The 24425-nt window shown below is 43.0% G+C and overlaps 1 protein-coding gene across 1 annotated transcript in view; it reads left to right on the top strand.

The window, feature by feature from the left end:
• The first annotated feature begins 1139 nt into the window (after positions 1–1139).
• Positions 1140–24425, top strand: part of Cc2d2b (coiled-coil and C2 domain containing 2B) — an 85248-nt gene continuing 61962 nt past the window's right edge. The window contains exons 1-12 of the mRNA XM_040744676.1: positions 1140–1393; positions 2454–2544; positions 3064–3128; positions 6992–7049; positions 7951–8021; positions 8988–9053; positions 11008–11091; positions 16425–16623; positions 16710–16846; positions 16949–17077; positions 19968–20177; positions 23353–23450. Coding sequence (XP_040600610.1) covers positions 3087–3128; positions 6992–7049; positions 7951–8021; positions 8988–9053; positions 11008–11091; positions 16425–16623; positions 16710–16846; positions 16949–17077; positions 19968–20177; positions 23353–23450 — 1094 coding nt within the window. The 5' untranslated portion in view covers positions 1140–1393; positions 2454–2544; positions 3064–3086. The remainder of the gene's footprint in view (positions 1394–2453; positions 2545–3063; positions 3129–6991; positions 7050–7950; positions 8022–8987; positions 9054–11007; positions 11092–16424; positions 16624–16709; positions 16847–16948; positions 17078–19967; positions 20178–23352; positions 23451–24425) is intronic.

The following is a 24425-nucleotide window of genomic DNA, read 5'->3' as shown; positions in this document are numbered from 1 at the left end:
AGTCATTTTGAGGCTTGGGCACATTTAACAATGAATAGATTTTTGTTTGTTTTATTTTGTTTTGAGATTTCCAGATAGTGTGGTGAGCAAAACTTGTGAGTTCATTTTCTTGTGCCCTGGGGTCCCTACCTTACCTGTCCCATTAACCTTTCCTCAAGTGTAAAACTGTCTAGTTTTAAAATCCTCCTACGTGTCTCCAGAATCACAGGCTAAAGCATTTAATAGGGTAGGCACAGAAAGCAGTTCCTAAAAATGTCATGTTGGAATGAAGGGACACACACCACTGTGCTGAGCCCCAATATCAAATTCCCACCTTTGTAAGGCTTATTTAGGTCATCGTTTTAACAGGGAGGAAAGAGGCTCTAGGTGGAGGCATACTATTTTATTTGTTTACTCATGTTTTGCCCGAGTGGACCACTTCCAGTGTAGGTGCACTTTGGGAAGCCACGGTCTTACACATCGGTTGTCTTCCTCCATTCTCTCTTTATTAACTGAGGTACTGATGTCTCCTGGAGCTCAGAGCTTGCCCCACGCATCCCTGCCTCCTCCTCCACACTTGCTGACTTTCCATGGGCTCTGGGAACCCGAACTTCACTAGCCTCACGCTAAGCGTTTGATGTACTGAGCCATCTCCCGAGCCCAAGACTTCTTAGATTTTTTTTCTTAGATTTATTTTATTTTTAATTACGTGTGTATGGGTGTGGGGGATATGTGTATGTGTTAATTCGGGTGCTACTGACACCAGAAGAGGGCACCAGACACCCTGGAGTCAGAGTTACAGGTGCTTGTGGGCCACCCAACTGGGTGCTGTGAGCTCGGGGCTTTTGCAAGAACAGTACGTGCTCTTAACCACTAAACTATCTCTGCAGCACCCAGTCCAAGATTTAAAAATATTACATTTGTGACATGAAGTGCAAGCTCTGAAAATAAAAACAAATCGTTTGAATTGAGAGCTGCAGCACAGGTCATATTCAGGTCCCGACAACCTGCGCCAACGGTATGGCTCTCAACCTACCCCACCGAGGAGGGGCACGAGAGAGGCTGACGTTACTGAGGCTGTGAAGCAGCCTAGGTGCACCGGGAGATCGCGTGCCTGGAGGCGGAGTTGAGACCCGGTATCTGGAGACCGGAAGGGCAGCCAGCGCTCAGAACACTTCCTGAGACCTGGACCGCATCGCGCATGCGTGGGCGTTGGAGGCTGCTCAGGATCTGCCTTCACTTCCCAGGCACATCAAAAGAGCAGTGTCCTTCAGGAGAATGTCCTGCTGTCCCTTAAGATCCCCACGATGGTCCCTTGCTCTGTGAGGAATCCTGGGCCTGGGACAACACAGAACCGCACCACCTGCCAACCATCCCATTGGGAATGAAAGGTTGAGCATTTCCCAGCTTTGAGGTCAGTGCGCAATTTGGATTAACTTGGGGGACAGAGAACTATTTCCTGAGTGGAGGAGGGTGATCGGCTGGAGTTGAACTCTTTGCTGGGGTAAGCATTAGGATAACACCTTAGAATCAACAGAAACATGAGCGTCCAAGGTAGAAATTGTAAGGACCAAAAAAAAGGTCTGTAGCCAGGAAAAAGTCCCCAGAAGAGGGTAGAGGGAGAATTAGACTTGAAACATAGTATGCAGTCCATCGAGAAAGACTGCAAAACTCAAGGGAAAGGGGTAGCAGGAAAAATAAAGACTAGTCTTGCCTCAGCGTGTATGAGGCAAGTGTAGTCTGAGGGCTTTCTGACTGGGAAGGTGACTAAATATAGACCCAGAGATGGCCCTTCAGGCTAGACTATAAGCAGCACAGTACTCCCACCAACTTGCTGGACCTGGTGACCTTTTTTACGCTGTAAATTAGATAATTCTTCCGATCAGTTTCCAGGTAGCATAATTACATTGCCTTGAATATAATAGATACAAACGTTCAGTCTATATGATAGTTTATGTCACCTGCTTCCATATTTGTTTCAGCCCACCACAGCTTTCCGCAAACCCTGCAGCAGAGAGGGAAGACAGGGATGGAGGTGAAATCTTTGTCACGCGGGAGCAGGCTGCCCTCTCTACTTGGGCTTGAGAGCACAGGGAGACAGTTTTGAAGTTTCTAAAGACACCAGTTCAGAAGGGTTCTTTTCATGCCATGTGTTCCTTTGATCCCCCTGCCTCAGCCTCTCCTATGCTAGGATTTTAGACATGCATAACCAGACTGAGCCTGGGCCATGATTCCCTCTTACTGATTCAGGAAAGCAAATCACAGTTAATGAAAAGATGAGAATTTTTGAACATGTCAGATAGAATACCAGAGGGGCACAATGCTTTTTATAGAATATGGTTGGTGGGATACTTTTGTTAAATTCTGCTTTTTCTGTTCCCTGCTACTAAAAGGATGCTAGATGTTTAGTGAACTTTTATTTGGACAGAATGCTGCCCACTGTTTTAATTTTCACTGGAATATTTTTGGCACAGCATCCTAACTCAACTCAAAGAAATCTGGAAGAACGTGACTTAAGAAACAACTTTCAAAACCTTTGTGTCGTATGACAGTAGATTCACTGAGGTAAGGAGAAAGCCACACTGGACTGCTCTGTCCTAAGCGGGAAAGAGGGGACATTGATGCATTTAAAATGAGGTCCAGTAAGAGCCCAGGGGAAAATGCGTTGCTGGAAGCACTCTTAACCACTGAGCCTTCTCTCCCCTCCCGTCATCCAAGAGTATCTAAATGGCAAGCAAGGGGCAAACTCTTTTGCTAATGAAATTGCCACCTGCCTGCGTGGATCATCATCAGCCACACCTTCTGTTTTGTAATGTGTATGTGTATGTTGTTTGCATGTATGCCTTGTGGACCAGGTGTCTGAACTGTTTGCATGTATGCCCTGTGTGCACTGCTGAGAGGCTGAAGGGGCAACGGGATGCTCTGGGGCTGGAGTTACAGATGGTTGTGAGCTGCCACAGGGTGCTGGGAAACCAAACCCAGGTCCTCTGGAAGAGCAGCCAGTGCTCTTAACTGCTGAGCCATCTCTCCAGCCCCTGCGATGCTTTTCAACCTAATCACACGGTTTCTCATTCTTATATTTAGAAAGCGAAAGTAAAAGAGTCATCATGAAAAAGATCTCAAAGAGAAGAGAAGAAATCTTTAAAAAGGTGAAGTATTAATGGGATTTTTAAAAAATAAATTTTTGTAGCATTTTACCAAGAGGTGTATGATTTCCTAAAATCTGCATTCAGCTGTGTTTGTGGTCTCTTGTTATACATTGTGATCCTTAAACAGTTTGTAAACAACTTGGATATGAAAGCATCCCCGGTTTCCTCCCATGAGATGGGAATTCATCCTATGAGTTCATCTACTGGAGACCATTTCTTAACTGTCATGAGTAGTACAACAATAAATATAAATGTGCAAATGTCTTTAGCTTTTGTTTTGTTTTGTTTTGTTTGGAAACAGGGTCTTTCTTTGTCACCCTGGTGTTCTGGAACATACTTTGTAGACAAGACTAGCCCCAAATTCACAGTGATCTGCCTGCCTTTGCCTCATGAGTGTTGGGATTATAGGCTTGTGCCACCATACCATGCCTGGCTGCAAATGGCCTTTTATGTTGACTTGAGTTGGGTCTATGTCCAGAAATAGTGTAGCTGAGTCGTATTATTGTTGCATCTTCCGTTTTGTTTTGGTTTTGGTTTTGCTTTTTGAAGAGACTAATTACTGATTCCCTAGTGGCTAACTCAGTTTAGATTCCCACAGTGCATACGGGTTCCTCTTTCTTCACATACCCACAGCCTGGATTTGATGTTTTTCTCTTCATGGTAACTATTCTGACAGAAACGAGATAGAATCCCACACCAGCTTCAATTTACATTTCCCTGGTGGCTGAGAGTTTGAGTACTTTTCCAAATATCGATTGGCCGCTTACATAGCTTCTTTTGAGAGCTATTTAATGCCCTAAGTTAGGGTTTCTATTGTGGTGAGAGGCACCATGACCACAGCAACTCTTATGAAGAAAACATTTAATTGGGGTGGCAGCTTACAGTTTGAGAGGTTCAGTCCATCATCATCAGAACGGGGAGCATGGCAGCATGCAGGCAGACACGGTGCTGGAGCTGAGAGTCCTACATTGTGAGTCAGAGGTCACAGGAAGTTGACTATCACTGAGGGAAGCTTGAGCAAAAGAGACCTCAAAGCCTTCCCCCACAGTGACGCACTTTGGGCGCCATTTCCTTTCAGACCTCCACAGGGACTAAGCCTCTTTCGGCTGGATGATTGGGAACTGATAGTTTATTTTTCAGTTCTTTACAGCCTCTAAGCCATCTCTTTCCCCATGTCAGACCTCCACATGGACTAAGCCTCTTTCAGCTGGATGATTGGGAACTGATGTTTATTTTTTTTCAGTTCTTTACAGCCTCTAAGCCATCTCTTTCCCCGAGCCAGTTGTTTTCTTTGCAGGACAGCAGCTTGTTCATTTCACACAATCCCATTTGTCAACTCCCGTGATCATCTTCTTTTCAGAGTCCTTGCCTATGCTTACATCTTGAAATATTTGTCCACGTTTCTTAGAAAGGCATAACAGTTTGTCTAGCAGTTTGAAAGTTACACTAAGGTCTGTGATCCACTTGGAGTTGATTTTGCACAAGAGAAGAGATGTGGATCTTCCTGTACACAAATAAATGTACAGTTTTCCCAGCATCATTCGTTGAAACTGTTGTCTGTTTTTGCAATGTATATTTTGACACCTTTTTCAAATAATGGGCAGCTCCAGTTGTGTGGGTCTGTAGCCGGGTCCTGAGTCCACATTGGGAGACTGAGGAGACTGGGTTTTGATGTCAGCCAAGGGTAGTAGCAGCTGTGACAGCAGCAAGGAGAGAAGCCTAGAAAGCAAAAGCTGTGAGTGTGGACTGCCTTACATTGTACTCCAGCTGCTGCTGGCAGGTGCCACTCCAAGACCCGCCCAACAGGTGTGTCTCTTACTTAATCTCAGATTCCTTCGTGTTGACACCCAAGATTAACCATTTATTTTTTCCAAAGAACTCCTTGTGTGATTGATTCTGGATGTTGTTCTTTTAGTTTCCATTTTGTTAATTTCTGCTCTGATCTGGGCTGTCTCGGATAGCCATCTTTGCATTTGGCTTGTTTCCATATTATTTATTTGGGAATTCTCTGACTTAAAAGTCTTTATCCCTGTAAATCTTCCTTAGTCATATCCTAGAGCAGGAGTTCTCAACCTGTGGATCCTGACCCCTTTGAGGGTTCAAATGGTCCATTCACAGGAGTCACCTAAGACCATCAGAAAATGCAGGTATTTACAATTCATAACGGTAGCAAAATTATAGTTATGAAATAGTAACAAATATAATCTTATGGATGGGGGTCACCACCACATGAGGAACTATATTAAAGGGTTACAGAGTTAGAAAGGTTGAGAACCACTGCCTAGAGGTTGGAAATTAAAGCTAGGTCTCCCTCTACCAATCTCTTCTCAAGGTCGGTGTTCTGCTGTCACTTCAGGGTCACTGTCCTTGGCATCTTCAGTTGTTTTGAGGATGGCATTGGTGGTTAGTGAGAAGGGGGCATATAGGCTCATGATGACATTATTCAGAACTTCTAACTGTGATACAAGGATCACTGGCAGATTTTGAAATTCTTCTGTAAAGTCCATTGACTAATTTCTTGTTATATTAACTTTTTAAAAAAACACAATCATGTTGATAACCTGCTTTGATTTTCAACAAAGTCCATCCTTAAATTTTTTATTACATTTGTTTGTTGTGTGTGTATGTTTATGTGTACATATACATACAATAGAGCACCTGTGGAGGTTGGAGGATGACTTGTGGGAGTTGGGTCTTTCATTCTACTCTGTGGCTCCTAGGAACAGAATTTAGGTAGCTGGCATTGGTGACTGGCACTTTCACCCACTGAGCTATCTACCAGCCCCTGAATCCATGTTTTTAATGTAATTGTGAAGCTAACATGTATCTTTTTACTTTTCCCATTCCAGCTTCACACTGTTTTTTCAAGAGTATACAATAAATTTCAAGATATATAATGATACACCTCAAATTTAAAGTTTAGAACAAACTCATACTCCATACCACCAGAATATAAAAAGAGTTACTTTATAAGACCAAGCTTTGAGAAACCAAAAATGTTCATCTTAACATACTGAACTTTTAATGATGGAATTCGGTTCCTCCTACCAGGAGTCAGCCAGAATGGCTTTTGATGTTAAGGAGGAAAGTCAGAGTGAAAGATACGTATTTGAGGGGCCATGGAGTGCACCCCCAAAGCCCTGAGTACACTTGCCTTTCTGTGGGGAACAGTGTGGCCACTGGAGATACGGGGGTGAAGATAGTTAGGAATAGAAGGCAACACCATTTCCAGAAGGAGGGTGTGTGTATCGTCAAACACTACAGAGAAATCCTCAAGCAGCGATACTGCTGTAATGTTGTTGTTTTTTTGTTTGTTTGTTTTTTGTTTTTGTTTTGTGTTTTGGTTTTTGGTTTTTACGAGACAGGGTTTCTCTGTATTGCTTTGGAGGCTGTCGGTCCAGCCCAGCCTCGAACTCACAGAGATCCGCCTGCCTCTGCCTCCTGAGTGCTGGGATTAAAGGCATGCGCCACCACTGCCCAGCCTGTAATGTTGGGTTTTTAATGTACTTTTATACATGTATAATTTCACCAGACATTCCTAGAAGAAACACGAGGCCAGTAGTACATAAACACAAAGAACAAGTCTCAGTCAGATTTTGTCATTTTAAGGTGTTTTTTTTATATATATTACATACATAAAGAAATCGTGTTACTAAAAAAGACTGAAGTTTGAGTAGACAAGGAATATGAACTGATACCTGAGTAGACAAGGAATATGAATTGATACTGAGTAGACAAGGAATATGAATTGATACTGAGTAGACAAGGAATATGAATTGATACCTTACAGGAGATGATGTTGGGAAGGCTGATTGACATAAGAAGCACCAAATGCCATCTAACCTTCCCTACTTTCCCCGCAGATGTCAGAAGCAGCGTACAGCAGTACAGAAGAAACAGCAGACAGGCATCTCTCAAAAGGTTCTCCATAAGTGTGCCACAACTCTCATATCCTTGGGTTTTATTTTGAAAGATGTAAATGATTACTCCCATCCTAGAGCCTCAGCATTCTAGAGTATAAACATAAACTGGGCTTCCTAATAACACGGAATGGGCTCAAGGAATTACATAGAAGTTAAACTGATGATGTTCCGTTTTCTCCATCATTAACTGTGCATATGGAGAGGATTCACCGGAGCCTGAGACTGGGTCAGACCTTAAATATGTGTGGATGCAGAAGACGTCTTGTGACTTAGCTCTATTCCTGCTCCTTATTCCTACCTCACAACTTACAAGTACTCAACAGGAGGGGGAGGAAAGAGCAAACTGCAAGGGAGCATGACCAATTCATCTTCCTTTTTTTAATTGTATTCAGAACTTGCTCAATACATCCTATTAGTGGCAGAAAGTAACAAATGGCTTGGAGTACACACACTTCCTTTCAGTCCATTCTTCCAGTTTAATAACAGCAGCAGCAGCAGCAACACAATGTGTCTTCAATATTGGCTCATGCCTCAGGGCATTCTATATGGAACAGAAATGTTCTCGAGGAATTTTTTTTTCTAACAAGAAAACAACAGCAAAGGTTCTTTGAGCCTTTTTATGTTTTGCTTGTATGCAGGAAAGACTCTGGCTGATATCTGAGGAAGAAGTAAGAGAAGATAATGAAGGACTGAGAAAAAGTTACAAGAGAAACACAATTTGCCATAGATAAACTGTTCCCTGAGAGAAAGGGGAAGAGATGCAGGGTTCTAAGTGCTCGTGGGACACTGGCCTTTTCTTCCTGTTGGTTAGACATAGGTGCAAAGATGCACATAGACTTTTGTCTGGTTAATTACAATACAATCATGTGAACTCTCGTAACATTGGTGTCTTGATTTAGATACAGAGGAAAATCGAAACATCACAGAGACACTGAGAGACAAAGTAAGAGGAAAACTAAAAAATGCTAAGGTAATGCTCTTAATTGCTTTCTCCTGTTTACAGAATGACTGCTTTAAGTGGAACATGAATCATGTTTTATTGTCAAGAAAGACGAGATAGCTCAATTCTAAAAAGGCTTCAACCTCTAGTCTGCTTTGTTTTCTAATTCTTTCCCTCTCTTTCCTTTTCCTTTTCTGTCTTAACACCCTGTCCTAGTTAGGGTTTTTATTGCTGTGACAAAACACCCTGACCAAAAACTAAGTTGGAGGGGAAGGGGTTTATTTGGCTTACACATTGCATCAGTGTTGATCACTGAAGGAAGTCAGGACAGGAACTCAAGCAGGGCGGGAACCTGGAGGCAGGAGCTGATGCAGAGTCATGGAAGGGTGCTTCTTACAGGCTTGCTCCTCAAGGCTTGCTCAACCTGCTTTCTTCCAGAACCCAGGACCACCATCCCAGGAATGGCACCACCCACAGTCTGCTGGGCCTTCTCCCATCAATCGCCAATTAAGAAAATGCCTTACAGCTGGATCTTATGGAGGCATTTTCTCAATTGAGTTTCCCTCCTTTCAAACAATTAGCTTGTGTCAAGTTAACATATGACCAACCAACACACACCCCCTGTGATATTAAACCTAAACCGGGAAAAGTCCATCTGGTCATAGTAATCATATATATGATATTTCAGGTAAAAATAAATGTTTATATGTATATATACATAAACATACTTTAAAAAAGAAAATCATAGCCAGGCGGTGGTGGCACATGCTTTTAATCCCAGCACTCGGGAGGCAGAGGCAGGTGGCTCTCTGTGAGTTCGAGGCTGAGCTGGACCGACAACCTCCAAAACAATACAGAAAAACCCTGTTTCGTAAAACCAAAAAAATAAAAAATAAAAATAAAAAAGAAAATCATTGATGAATTTTTACTTTTATTCATTTTGGACAGAAGACTTACATGCTCTATGCTTATTTTCTGTAAAACTTTGTGTTTCAGATCAGTCAAGGTGAAAAGTCCTCCGCTCAGCTGCTCACTGATATAAAGATTCACCAATGGTCTAAGGTGAATAACTTTTTAAAAAGTACTTTACAAAATGTCTTTATGGAGGTATATCTTACACAACAAAAATTTGTCCTGTTTGGCATACAACTTAATGGCTTGTAGCTAAACTATAGAACTGTGTGATTGACACCACAATCCAGTTTCAGGCATCTGTATTGACCCATGAAAGATCCCCGTGCCCATTTGCAATCACTATTCCCACCTGGCACTTCTTATCCTACTAAATTATAACAAGATGTCATTAAAAGATAAACTTAAGCACTTAAAGTTTTACAGAGTTTTCTTGAGCAGAAAACAACTCCTGAAGTGGGCCACTCCAGACGGCAAGCTGTTAGGGATGCACCTGAGGAACATGAAGGGAAAGCGATCATGGGCCTCCTAAAGACATAAACAAGGCAGTGAAAGCATCCGATTCAGCAAAGTGGGGCCGTGCCTATAATGTCCCTTGTCAGGAGTTAGCCGGCAGTTCGTGGCTGAAAGCTAAGCTTCGTGTCCCTGGTGTGTGCCTCAACACAGAATTCTTACCTAGAAACTGTGGGTTCAGCCCAAGGACCTGCCAGTTGATTATTCGAACAGCAGCAGAGATGCTCCCAAACTTAGAGATCTGGTGCTAGAGGTTGTGTGCAATTACGTATTTGAAATGATTCAGATTTGGAGTAGTAGCTGTGTTAGAGTACAAGCTAAGTTGCTGCAACAATAAACATAAAAAAATGAATTCACTGAAAGTAAACAATTTTACTTTTTTGCATTAAAAGAAAAGTCTTGCTCCCTCTGGTTTATCCGTTAGTTGCTCAGACGCATGGATGTCTTACCAAATGGGACATGCGCTTCTCCCCATTAGCTACTCAGACTCATGGATGTCTTACCATGGGTGTCTCATCTGTGAGTCCGAGACACAGAGTTCTACTTTTTCACCTATAGACAAAGATAAAAGAGAAATGAATTGCAGGTTGCTTTTTACAGGACACACATGCAAGTTGTGCACATCATTCCCAGTAAAAGAATATAGAAGAAGTAGTTAAGTGTCTGGGTATGAATGGGTTCCGAGATCTGGAGGACAGTGCTGGGAGCTGGCAGTTTTGCCACAAACATGTGGGACAGTTAGCTCTTCAGATCTTAAAACACAAGGACCCTTCACACATGTGGTACACACAAGCTCACATAAGCACTCATGGAGGCACACACAAATATACAAAATAAATTAATAAAATAAGAGTTTCCATACCAAATACAAGCTTATGTATTCAGGAAGCTGATGATAAGCAGAAACACTGGGAGAGTTTATATGTGCAAATGACAGTTAAACTCTAAATATAAACAAAATATAAGGCAAATTTTCACATTTTTGTGTTTCGAAACTCTTTGATTTCTAATGTGACCTTTTTTGGGTCCCTTCCACCCTTCTCTTAAGGCAGTATGTATACATGAGAAATAAGTGGTATGATTTGTATTTAGAGAATCTGAATTTGCAGCATGGACAAAAGAGGACTTATCTATGAATGAGTCTGTAGCTACGGATATGCCACCCAATATTGTGGGAGTAGGATAGGATGCGCGTGGGTAAATGTGAGCATGTGTTCATGAGGACACTTGAAAATGGGAACACTCAGCCAGTGCAACATTTTTATTAAATTGTGAAATAATCTAACTAAGGTTATTGTGAGAGGGTAGAGAGGCAGATTTTGGCTTTGCTCTATTACTATAGTTACCAGCAAACACACACACACACACACACACACACACACACACACACACACACACGTGTGCGCGCACGCACACAAGGCAAGTTATGAATCAAAGCTAAGTGATACAAGCTGGTAAAATAGCTGCTGTGTTGTTCTCTGTTTGCTACTAAGCTGCCATCTGTCCTCCTATGGAAGTGTTTCTTGCCTTGCGTGCAGACAGTGCGTGTATCCATTACATTAAACATTCCTCTGCTGCTGTTTAACCCCAGACTGAAGTCTTGCTGGATGAAGGTCTTTCATTTTTCATCCTGAGTGGGGAAGAAGATTCAGCTGTGAGCCGGTCTGCACAGCAGGTAAGAGTTGTTTTTCCATCTTACGGCCTTACTCTCCCCCACTTTTTACTAAACCAGCATAGGATGAAAGAGCTGGACAGGAGGTGAATCTGTGTGTAACAAGTCTGTCTCTGTCTTGTCAGCCAGCTCCCAAATAACAACACGGAGATTTCTTATTAATTATGAAAGCTCAGCCTTGGCTTAGGCTTGCTTCTAAGTAACTCTTGAAACTTAAATTAACCCATTTCTATTAATCTACATGCTTTCATGTAGCCCATGGCTTTTACTTCTCCTCCTACATGTCCAGCTTCCTCTGCATCCAGCTGGTGACTCCCCCTTTTTCATTCCCAGAGCTCTCTCTGTCTGGAAGTCCTGCCTATACCTCCAGCCTAGCTGTTTATCATTTAGGTTTTTATTAAATCAAGCACAGTGACAATCTTTACATGGTATAACCAAATGTCTCACAACATTCCTCTGTGTGTATGTGTGTGTTTGTATTTTGTTTCATTTTGAGACTGGATCTTTCCCTGTAACCCAGGTTGGCCTGGAGCTCCTGACCCTCCTACTCAGCCTCCTGAGTGTTAAGTTTGTAGGCATGCACCCTCATGTCTGGCTTGGAAGATGAAACTCTCACTATTATGCTTTTCTTTTCTCTTGGGGTTGAGCTGCTCTTTATAATACCTAACATTTACTGAGTGCTTCTTGATGCTCAGTGATATACTATGCTATCAAAAAGGATTGTGTTATTTGATGCTCACATGTGAGGGTTGAGGAGCTAGCTCACGTGCTGTGCACATGTGAGGACCTGTGCTTGATCTCCAGAACCTAGGTAAAAAAGCCAAGTGTGGTGCAGATGGTATGCATGTATATAATACTGGTAACCCAGAGAGAGAGAGACAGGCAGGACCCTGGAGAGGCAGAGACAGGCAGGATCCTGGAAAAGCAGTCTAGCCTACTTGACAAATTCCAAGCCAATTAGAGACTCAAGTTCAGAAAAAGATGGAGCGCATCAAGGAACAACACCCGATGCAATTCTCTGCCTGGACACTCATGTGTACACACACACACACACACACACACACACGTGCGCACACACACACACACAAATCTGTGAGACAAGCTTTATTGTTTATAATCTGTAGGTAAGGCAGGAGAGTTGAGCATCCACAGAGCAGGGAAGGGTGAGGTATCAGATCCACAGCCTGTGAACTTTTGTGTCCTTTGTTTTTCTTGGCTAAGAAGTGTTTCCTCACATTGTAGTCTCCATTACTCCTCACAGGTTTTGTTCCTCCACAGCCAGCCACAAGCCCCTCCATTCTCTCACGTCTTCCTGTTCTTTCTGGAACTTTCCTCAGCGGGTTGTTGCTGTGTGCTTGCCCCACACCCCACTCCAGTTCTGGTTCTCACCCCTCTTCCCTGCCCCCTCATCCATCTCTGTGTTTTTACTGTTTGTCCTGACCCTGTGACTTCCTCCAGTTCCTCAGAACCTTTGTGTTTTCTCTGGGCCCTGCCACCCAGAGCCCGCTGCTCCTAACCCTCAAAGCCAGTGTCTGTCTCTGTTACTGCACCCCCTGCCTCCTCCTTCCAAGGTCCTCTTGGTCCTCCCTGCTCACTTCCAGTTCTTTCCATCTGTTTCTGTGTGTTCTGCTGTGGTCTTTTACAGCTTTTGTTAGTGTGTGTTTTTTTTCCATGAAAAATGTTTACCTTTGTCTGTTCATAATGGGGTATGCCTGTAATCCCACCATTTGAGAGATGAGGTCAGTCTGATCTGTGTATTGAGGCCCTTTCCCCCAAAACAAAACAAACAAACCCCACAAAACTACAATAAAAACTTTATTTTTAAAAGTTTGAACAAATAAAACACAAACACTACTCGAAAACTTAATTCAGAAACTACAAGGAAAAAAACGAACACCGTCAGAAATCTTCTGTCCTGAGAAATTTTTTGTCACCATTTCCCACAGTGTTCTCTGTGCTCATGCACCACCCCTGGCTCTATATACACAGTGCACTCGTTCATAGAAAGAACTAGTAAGTGCCGGTTCCATCTTTCCTGTTCTCCAGCCAAACTCGTTGGTGTCATACCTGGATCCTGTATTACTCTTAGGCCTCACACCTGTCAGTCTTACCTTCAGATTGTCCCATCATCAGACCCCTGGTCTCTGCCTTCACAGGTGCTGCCCTGGTTTAAACCACCATAAACTCTCACCTGGACCACTGCCAAGCCCGAGCTCTCCACCGCTGCACCACGAACAAGCACCACGAAGTCCTGAGGCAATCCTCCTACAACCTAAGGCCATTCTTTTGCTTAACCCTTTCCAAGAGTGTCTCATTGCACTTACAAAGAGGGGGAAAGTCCTTTTAGCATTCTCCAAGGCCTGTGAGACCTGGCCACTTAGCAGCACTCGGTCTTTGTCTCATTTCCTCTGGCTTCCTCCTTCATTACTTGACCCCAGCATCAACAACCCCTACTTGTTCCCCCCTACAGCCCCCTCTTGCCCTGGGGACTTTACACTCACTTACCTACCTTGAAAGCTCCTGTCTTATATTCATGTTGTAGCCTTCACTACCTTTGGGTGTCAGCTTGAATACACATGATTGAAGACACTGTGCCTGAAAGTCATGTCTAAAATAATAGTCCCAATTCTCTGTGTCCTTACTCTGCTTCGTTTTTCTTCATAAGTCTTAGTACTGACCATACAGATATTTTTGTTTACTTATTTTCTTCCTGGAGAATGTTAGGTACTCAGTGAATATTTGACTATCAAGAAGATATTTTTCAGTCCTTCCCAAGATCCTAAATACTAAGACAACTGACCTTCCAGCATCTTAAGATAGAGGTTAAAGGGTGGGATTTTCTGGGAAAGGGGAAACTTCTGTCTCTGTTGACCCCACCCAGCAGAGTACAGGAGCCAGGTGCACATTCCTCCTCACAGACCAAGTGTGAAAGAAGCCAAGCAAAGGGGAGGGCCCTGGGCCTGGCTGGGCATGCTGGAGTCCAGGTGAGATTAATGCTATTTAGAGTTATCTGGGAGAGCTATCCTCCTGATGGAAGCCACTATCCCTCTCCACTAGAGAGGAAATCTATTTCACAGGAGGCCAAACTTGAGTGTGGCCCCTTCCTGCTGAGAGAAAAGTGGGTGGTCCAACCTAATCTGTACACCCAGCATGAAGTCTGAGGATGCTCTCAGAGGGTTCTGCTCATCACTCCACAGCCAGGGAAGGATGTTCTTTTGAGACAGTCAGGGACAGCATCTCCTTTTGTCACACAGTGCTAACTTATGCCCATCTGCATTTGGACCTCCTGAGCCTAGACTCCAGTCACCCAGCAGTTGACAGCACGAGGAATGTTCTGCTGTGAGCTGCATATGGAAGGCCAGGAAGGTGATGGTTTGGGACAGCAGCTGGATTAGACTAAGTGAGAAAGAGCTGGGAAGGTAGGGCTTATTGAGTCAAGATCGTAGCTTGACCCAAACTGAAAACAAAGACAGGTTCTATCAGGCTCATAAAGATGCCCATAGGTCAGGGGCCATCATCATGGGCCACATTGGAGAGCCACTGTCCTTGGCCATCAGGATTGAGAACCCTGGCCTATACCCACAGTGGTGTAGAGGAACATTGGCACAGAAGCACCAGTTGGGGCCAAGAACCCTCCCTAGTTGGTGGCAAGAATATTTAAGGGGCTCCCCTGTGAGGAGATCCCCCAAACCTTGCTTCCGCTTGTTGGCATCATACCTTATTTGAATCCTAAGGTATAATTCAAAGATATCCAGATATAAACTATGCCTGTGATTTCATAAGAAGGATAGGGAGGGGGTGGCAGTAGAATGACTTGACACAAGCCCGAGTGACAAGCTGCGCATCGTTTTAATGCTGGGAAGTGAGTGAGAAAGAAGGTTTGAGAAAAACAAAAGCTGTGATTTAAAAAATGTCATCCTGAAACCCAGTTCATAATTAATGAAAAGAAAAGTTGTTAAGGGGCTGGAGAGATGGCTCAGAGGTTAAGAGCACTGGATTGCTCGTCCAGAGGTCCTGAGTTCCATTCCCAGCAACCACATGGTGGCTCACAACCATCTGTAATGAGATCTGGCGCCCTCTTCTGGTGTGCAGACAAATATGCAGACAGAACACTGTATATGTAATAAAAATAAGTAAATAAATTTTTTAAAAAAGAAAAAAAGTTGAGTTGCCAACTCCAAAACACTTGCAAAAAATTCATTAGTGTTGATCAAAGAACAGGTAAGGGTCTCTAGTCACAAGACTTGAGTGAGTCAGGGCTGCTGGCTCGCACTGGCATGGGTATGAAGCTCATAGCAGCTGTCGGGAGACCAAAGCATGGGGATCTTGAGTTTTATTTTAGGTCAGTATGGGCTACACAGTGAGTTCTGGACTGGCCAGAGCAACATATGGACTGACTGACTCTGTCTCAAAAACCAAACAAAAATGAAAGTGATTCTGTGGTTCTATTTTATTACTTACCCTAAATGTACATTTTTCAACCTGAGGGGCTGACTCTGGGGGCATCACAGCTGGGAAGGGTGTAAGGGATGGGGGGCAGGAGAAGTTGCCTGAGCAGTGGAGGAGGCAGGGAGCAGAGGTGGCTTCAGAAGCCACAGTATGATCTCATGCTATGCACTGGATGTCAAAATGTGTTTATCTAAGTTGTTCTATTACCAATAAAGGCTCAGGAGTCAGGTATTGCGGTGAAAATCTGATAGATCAAAGAAATGTTGGAGGAGGAGCGACCAGCTGACCTCTCCGTGCTTCCCAGATCGAAGAAAGCACTCAAAATCTCTAAGTCCCTCCGTACTCCTTCCTGTCTGTCTTCTTTGTCTGTATTCCTGACTTCTCTATGGCTAATTCAGGTCAGCGAGTCACTGGCTCCACCCCCTGATTCAAGATTAACTTTATTAACAGTCTCAGGGTGTCACAGTGCGATCAAATATTCAGCAACAGAGGAGGTTTGAAGACCACGTAGTTCTTGTATACCTGTAGGTCCATACTGGTCTTGTGTGTCTGACCCTTTTCCTTAGGGCAGAAGGGACCTAACTTATTCTTCTGTTTCAGCAACAGTCACTGAAGAAGTGAACAGTGATCTATATATTATATAACATTAGCCTGAATTGAGTTCCTCTATAGTCAGCGAAACTTTTTTAATCAACCATATATATATATTATAGTGTCAGCTAGCACTTGGTCTGGGCTAGATGAACCGGAAGGCCACAGCATGGCTCCATAATGTGTCATTTGTCTGTATACTGTTCACGGGGACGGGACAAGGGGGGGGTGAGGGAGGGGGGCGGGGCGAGGTGGGGGAAGCACACAGCCTGATTTTTACTTTTCATATTCAACAGAAATCAGTAAGTGATAGTTACTTCAAACCCTCTGCATTTGGTGGTAGTTTACAAACTGTTGCTGAGGGCCAAGATGAGGATTTTGTGGAAGAAGTAATTTTAATGGATTTATTTGAAGTGAAAGCTGCGGAATATGAGGATGATCAGGAACAGATGAAAAAACAGAAGGCAATTGTTTTTGTGCCAAGTAGTTCTCCAGGTAATACACTTCTCTGAAATGCACAAATCACGAATGTGCCATGTTATAGGGTACTTTAAAGTGATTATCTGAGTTTTATCATTAAGTGGCCAACCAGCTTAAACTGCCAAAAGGCATGATGCCTCGCATTTTAGAAGACGAAGGATTCTACGTTAAGAAAAAGCCAAAGGCATGTAAAAAGATCTGCAACAAAATGGAAAACCGCCTGCTCATCCTACAGGAGGCAAGTGTCCCAACTAATCGAGGTAAACCAGCACCAGCTCACATGCGACATTTGTTTTTAGTGAAATATTCAGTTGCTATATTTTGTATATATTTCTGATAGGGAAAACGTTGGTTTGAGGAAAGTGGAGAAATAATGTCCTTGCCATCACCTATTAGACAGTCTTGGAATTTTAGGATCCGCATGAGCAAGGAATCTTTGAATCCAGCACTAAAGACTATACCCAGGAAGGTAAGCAACAGGAGTCTGTAATGCTTGGGTGATGGCTCTTGTTACATCAATTATAATTTTTATGGTTTTGCTTTACCTTCTAAGGATACTAAGCCTAGTCATAGAATAGCTAACCTTGGATAAAATAGTAAGTGATCTTTAAGATTACTGGGGTCTATTTAACGATGGGAAATACTCAAATAAAATGTGTATCGAAAACCACAATACAAAATGAATGGTATTCAAGGGAACCGTCACTAGAACACCCAGCACTGCGCATTACTCTTCTCTGTTAGTTTTGTCTCTTTTACATGAATGAAATCATAGAAAATTACTGTTTGTGTGCAGCAATAGTTTGCCTACCTTTTTCTGCATAGAAATACAGAGAGAAAGAGAGAGAAACAGACAGAGATGGAACGAGGGAAAGAAGTGGAAAGTGGGGAGGGGGAGGGAGAAAGAAAGACTGGACCTGGCCAGCTTGGATTTTTGAAACCTCAAAGCCCACCCCCAGTGATACTCTTCCTCCTACAAGGCCACACCTCCTAGTCTTTCTCAAATAGAGCCACGCCTGATGACTAAGCTCTCAGCCTCTATGCTCCCATTGTGCTAACAATGGGCTAAACCTCTGAAACTGTAAGCAAGCCCTAATTAAACACTTTCTTTTATAAGAGTTGCCATAGTCATGGTGTCTCCTCACACAACAGAACAGTGATAAAAAACAGTGGTTAATAACAGAAAGGGTAATTCCTTGGTTTTTTGGTTGAATAGACTTTGGTACTGTATACAAGATGCAGAGTTCTTGGGAGTGGAAGTTCTAACTTACTATCTCCCAAGATAATTCATTCCTGTGCCCCACAGAGCTAGTCATCTCCAGCTGTTGAATTAAAATCTGCCTCCTCAATGCTCTACCTATTTGACCATTTTGGCTACAGAAAACTCACAAAGCACGTTACCCTGTGACAGCTGAGCAGTCTATAGTCAGTCCCTCCTTTAGTTTTTGCTTACAGTGTAAACTCACATTCTCTGATTGTTATTAGAAATTCCATCAGCTCCGTTATTCTGTTTTAGCTTCTGAGGATCATAGCCAGTAAGTATTGAGTAAGAAAAGGCCAAGCAAAAGCTAATATCTCCCCACTGGAACAAATAAAAATCAAGTGTGTGTGTTGCAGCTAGCTGGTGCTGCATTTTAGCTGGTGCTGCATTTGCTAAACAAGACAAGATTCTCTGACTTGAATTTCCAAGTTTGTCATCTAATAGTTCTAAACCATGTTGTCTTCTTGGCGTTTTTCAGGGTAATGGCCAGCTTACCAGTATACTATTAAATGATAAATTCCTTAGGTAGACTTGAATTGGCCATTGTATAAAGGTCAGGGACTTAACAGATATGTTTAACTAAAAACAAGCTCTTATGGATTTTCTCCTTCCTCTTTGAAGTCACTAAGGCTGAGTTACTAACTCAGGAAAAAGTAGGGAGTCAGAGGTTTATGAATAATGCTAGTGACTTCTAGTTCTTAGGGAGCATCCGGGCTGCCATACCGAGTTTGGGATGGGGCATCGTTTATTCCAGCATAACAGCAGGTGTGACAGCAGTGACACAGACTGGATGGGCTCGGACAGTTTTCTGTTTAAGTAACAGTATCACAGACTGTGTAAACATCAAAGATGTTTACTGAGGTCCTGGTTCTTCTACAAGGTCAAGGGACTACATCTGATAATGGCCTTGCTGGCAATCCCCAGACAGTGCAGAGGCGGGGTACATTCTAGACCAGGCAAAATGAACTTTACCAGCTAATGGCCCACTCTTGAGGGAACCAGTTAATTCATTTGTCCTGGTTACATTTTTGTCAACTTGACACAAGCTGGAGATATCTGGTCAAGTCTCTGCCTGTGGGCAACTCTGTAGGGCACATGGGCCAAATAAACCTTTTCCTCTCCAGGTTGCTCCTGGCTATGGTCTTTATTATGGCAATAGAAAGCAGACTAAGACACCATCAATTACATACAGCTACTAATCATGTGAAAAGAGCACTGATAACCTCCTAAAAGTCCTACTTGTTCCTACTTTTAAATAACTTTAGCAATCAAATTTCAGTGTGAGCTTCAGAGGGGTAAAGCCCTATTCAAACCCCAACAGTAGACCCTTCGTACCAGATTGAGCCAGAGAGAAGCCTCAGTGCTGTCCTTCTGAGGTGGATTCAGTCCTGGGAATTAGATTAGATGTACATGCTAAGAAACTCATCATTTCTCTCAAATAACATCACTAAAAGTCAGCCACACATGTGTATACACATATGCTTAAATTGAAGATGGTGGATTAAGACATAGATGAACTATTTTGCATATAATCTGAGACCTCCAGACTGAGACAATTATAAATGGGGGTGCAATCTAGTATTCAAATGGAGATGGTCTTTTGTAGAGAGTGGGGCGGTGTCCATAGACCACATAGAGAGTCTGGGTTTCTTCAAGGGACTCTTCAGATGATTACCAGTATATTCAGTTATAAATAATGTTTTAATAGATAATTCCATGTAACTCTGACTCGCAAGCCAAAACTCTTAATGCAAAAGTTGTAACACAATTTGCAATGGTGTTCCTATAAAACATTATTTTAGATCTTGTAAATTGAAAGTCCAGCATCCACATAAACACTAATGACATAGATGACAATAATTTACAGCAAGATGATTAAGATTCTGTGTTAAAATAAGGTGTTGTAATAAAAATGTAATATAAATCTATTTTATTAAATCAATAGTTAAAGTAAATTTCAAAGATGAGCCACTTGCTGGCTTTATAGTTCTGAAGCTCTGGAGTTTAAAAATGCCTGGTACGTTATTTTATAAGGAAAAGTTTTGTGGTTTCAAAGGCAACAGAATCAAATGAATTTGGACATATTTTGCTTTAAAAGGCAGTGAAATCCGACCTGGAATGCTGTTTTAGAAGCAGAATGGATGGTCAAAGAGAAATGTACCAATTAGATCTTAACATCGTGGGCTTGCAGTTCAGCCATCACCCGCTCTTCAATCAAGAACAAGTCCTGTGTGCCAGGCTGCTCCAGCTCTGTGAGTCTTTCCAGGACAGGCAGAAGCAGGGTTTAACTCAGCTGCTCTATGAGAAGGTGAGGGGACTTCTAGGGCCCAACACTTAATACTGGAGCATGATGCTCTTGGAATAGAGCAGTAAGCAGAGAACATTGGTCTCCCTTAGTGCTTAAAGGTTTGACCCACTAAAACAGTGATCTGAGAACAAATTGGAAGGTTTGACTTGCTGAGGAGACAGCCTCAAGCCTGCCTCACTGGACGTTAGCCACAGTTAAAGCATCTACGAGTCAGTGCTACTATTGGCCCTATGATACAAGAATAGCATTTGAAATTACAGTGGTATCTTAGTTAAGAGTTTCTATTGCTGTGAATAGACACCATGACCGTGGCAACTCTTATAAAGGAAATTATTTAATTGTGGTGGCTCACTTACCATTCAGAGGTTTAGTTCATTATCGTCATGGTGGGAAGCAAGGCAGCATGAAGGCAAACGTGGTACTAGAGAGGGAGCTGAGAGTTCTTATGTCTTGACTCACAGGCAACAGGAAGTGGTCTGAAACACTGAGTGTGGCTTGAGCATATATGAGACCTCAAAGCCCATCTCCACAGTGACACACTTCCTCCAACAAGACCACACCTACTCCAAGAAAGCCACACCTCCTAAAAGAGTGACTCCCTTTGGGGACATTTTCTTTCAAACCCACCACAAATGGCTTTAAGAGACACCACTTTTAAGTCTTGTAGTTTAGCAGGGGTTTTTTTATTATTAAAAATAAGCAGCACTTTCGAACCTCCTGTGAAATTGAACAGTCTTCTTCTGAGGAGGGCTAATCAAAGCAGTAATCTATAGACGTTATGAAGAGAATCATACATTCTAAAGAAACATCAGAGATGTATCCATTGATTATTGTGTGGCCTCTCATCTAGACCTTCTTTGGGTTCTTGGTACCCAAGCATTTTGTTTAACTAATGTTCTCTTAGAGAAAAATAATGGTAGGTTTCATTCAACTGAGTATGCTTGAAATTAAATAGTACAGTATTTCACTAACCATACAACGTGAGCAGAGCTACCAGGCATCTCAAAAGGTTGTGTATGAGCTGTACTTTAATGAATGCCTGCTTGTAGATACAAGTATAGCCTGCTGTGGTGGTACACACCTGTCATTCCAGTTCCGGGAGACTGAGGAAGGTTGTTTTCAGTTTGAGATCTGCCTGGGATAGATAGTAGAACCCTCTCTTATATATTAGTGCAGAAATTCTAGAACTTGGTTCATCTGTTTGAATTATATGTTACTGAGTGTGTGAGAGTTTAATAGAAGGAGGAAATAGATGGGCAACATGAGAATAGTCCCTATGAATACAAAAAGTTCCAGGTTTTAATGCAATATAGTTGTGGTGTTAATTCATAGAGGAACTAATTCTGAAGTTGATACGGGTACTTGAGAGTAATTTTATTCACAGATCTCTGCTCTGTAAGATGTACCTAACAATTTTTATCTCGTTTTAATCTTTCTTTTAATTTATTCTTTGTGTTTCACATCATGCATCTTGATCCCATCCATTTCCCTGTCCCTTCGCATCTGCCCTCTGCCCTTGCAATCCCCCCACCAATTAAAAAAAATTAAGAGGAAAAAAGAAAAGAAAGAAAAAAATAGGAAAAATCTAGTCATGGAAGCTGTAGTGTGACACAGTGAGTCATATATCTTTGCTTGAAAGTGTTCACTGCAAAGAGTCATTGTCTGGTTCCTGCTATACTATTGATGCTGAGCCCTCCCTGGTACTCCTCTTGGATATCCTGTTGTTGCCCTGTGTGGTGGAGATCCTGTAGCTTTGGGTTTGTGGGTCAGGCCGCTTCACGTGCTCCTGCAGATCATGGATGGGGTTGATGTAGGACTGGGCCAACTCGGTAACCCTGGTCCTGGGCCTGGGTAGTTGCAGGGTTGGTCAGCCTGCCACCCTCTCCACCCCACCTGGGTGATAGTTCACCCTTTGCAGCAATGAGCAAGGGGCGGGGCCAGTTCTCCTGCTTACACACCCTGGGGGGGGGCAGCTCTATTGTGCTGCGCAGGTGCGGTATTGGACCCTCTCTCCTGAGTGCTTCAGCCGGGGAGGGGCAGTTCTCCCTAGTGCTACAAACAGTGAGGGGCGGAGCCAACTCTGTACAGTCCTCTCCTCAAGAGCCTCGGACATCAGTAGAGATAGAGGTTGCGTCAGAGCCGTGAACCCAGACATGGGCCCCAGGCGCGGTTCAGGCCCAGACATCACCATAGCCCCGCGTGGCAATTAAGCCACCCACCTCAGCCTGTCTCACCTCTTCCATGGCCCTGTCCACAGGACATGAACTGTTCTGTCTGTCTCTCTCTCCCATACCACACTGTACACTTGCTCACCACAGTAATGCCCGTCTGCCTGGCACCGTAAGTGCTGAGTGGGCCCGTGTTTTCTCATCAGAGCGTGGGACGGACTGTCCAAGGCCTGTGTGTGCGACTCCTTGTCCCGCTTAGTCCATCAACGTGCTGGGCAGGACCATGCTTCCAAAGTCATCGTGACAGTGCCCAACCACCCGGCACTTGTTCCTGGTTGGTGGAGTCCTCTTGAGGGCCGGGGCTAGAAAGCCCAGAAGTATCTCATCTTTAAAACCAATGTAGCAAGAGTAGTCTACTAATACATATACAGAGCAGCTTCATCTTTACTGTTGATACACCATAGCTCTGTACATAACACAAGCTGTTTGAGATCATTGTTAGTCACATGTGTCTACAGTCTAATAAATCGATCCTTATTCTCTTAACCAAGAAAAAGGAACATTTAAGGGCAACCGGTCATGTCTGGCATCTGACAGATCAAATTATAGATACTTTTCCATGTGTTATTATGTGTGCATAACTTCTAGCCTTTTATTCTATGTGTAACTTATAGCTGTGCCATGGATAAAATCGAGCTCCAACTTGATGAGCTCCGAAGGTGAGCCTGGGGCTACCACTACCATTTCTGTACTGACTTGAAGAAGTGTCTTTACTGTAGTCTGCTGCATATATTTATGGACTGTTATGTGCGTAAGGACCGTCTCTTCCACTCACATATTGATCTAGTCTTACCTTGCTTTAATTACTAAACAATTATGAAAGGCAGGACAGAATTTATACTCATGTGATTCTGTTGCACACATCTGGACTTAGGTCTCTGTGAGTGAGTTAGAGTGGCAGTCCCATGTATATGGAATACAACAAAAACCTCTTTTCTTGGTTGTAGCTGAAAGCTCTGACAGAGACTACCAAACTAGCCAGAAAAAAAACGGAAATAAGCCAGCTTACCAGAGAATCATTACAAGATTATTACTGGCAGATAAGGTAGGTTTTGAGTGAGTCCTGCATTCGTCAAATGTTTACTAAGTAGGTTAGATGTCATGCTGTGCTTGCTCTGGGATATATAAAATTTGAAAAATAGTACTTCCTATGCTTCAGGAGATTACAAAAATGTTGCCAGTCTTTCCTTAAGACCTGTGTTTGTGTAGAAACATCTCATAGAGCTACCATGAGAAAATCCTGGTAGGTTTAATATCTACTGATGAAAGATCTCTTGATGAAAAACTTTTCAGAATTCCCGAAGAGAAAGGCTAGGGTGGAAAGTAGAGTAACTGAAAAGGAAACTCACTTGAGGACTTGGTTTCAAAGCAGATTTGGGCAGACAGAGAAGTCAGTGAACTTGGAGATAAAAGTTTGGAAAGAGCTGAGCCTGTGAAACACAACCACAGCCTGGGTGATCCAAGAGTCCTTACTTAGACTGACACTCATCTAAGGATATGATAGACCTGAGGAGGCTTGACGTTGTGGTGGGGGAGAATGTGTCAGAGGAGGATACTGACCTAATAGCATGCATACAGGAAGCAGAAAGAGAGGAAAGGAAAGGGGAAGGCTTAGGTGGGAGATGCATTCATTAAAGTCACACGCAAGTGACCTAGTTCCTCCCATGAGGCACCACCACCTACCAGTGGTACAGACAGACTATGTATCCGTCTTTTAGTTGAGTTAGAATTCTCATGATCTAGGCATTTAACAGTGCTGCCAGTGGTGTATCCAAATGGTTGTTGACAACAGTATTTGGAGGTGGAGCCTTTAAAGTTGATTAGGACATGACGGTCCATGGTCGTGGGTGGTGTGTTTTTATGTCTTAATAAAAGGGCTTTTGAGAGTAGCCACCCACCACAGAAGTGATACAGGTTCAATAGTGAATGGCATTTCTCTACCCTCAAGTATTTTAAATAACGACAGTCTTTCCCCAGAACCTTCCTAGAATGACCATATTCAGAGTTAACCCCACATTTC

Source organism: Mesocricetus auratus, unplaced genomic scaffold, assembly GCF_017639785.1.
Source record: "Mesocricetus auratus isolate SY011 unplaced genomic scaffold, BCM_Maur_2.0 Super-Scaffold_4256, whole genome shotgun sequence".
NCBI classification, from domain to species: domain Eukaryota; kingdom Metazoa; phylum Chordata; class Mammalia; order Rodentia; family Cricetidae; genus Mesocricetus; species Mesocricetus auratus.
The sequence above is the reverse complement of the archived record's forward strand: the minus strand, read 5'-3'. Positions and strand labels throughout refer to the sequence as shown.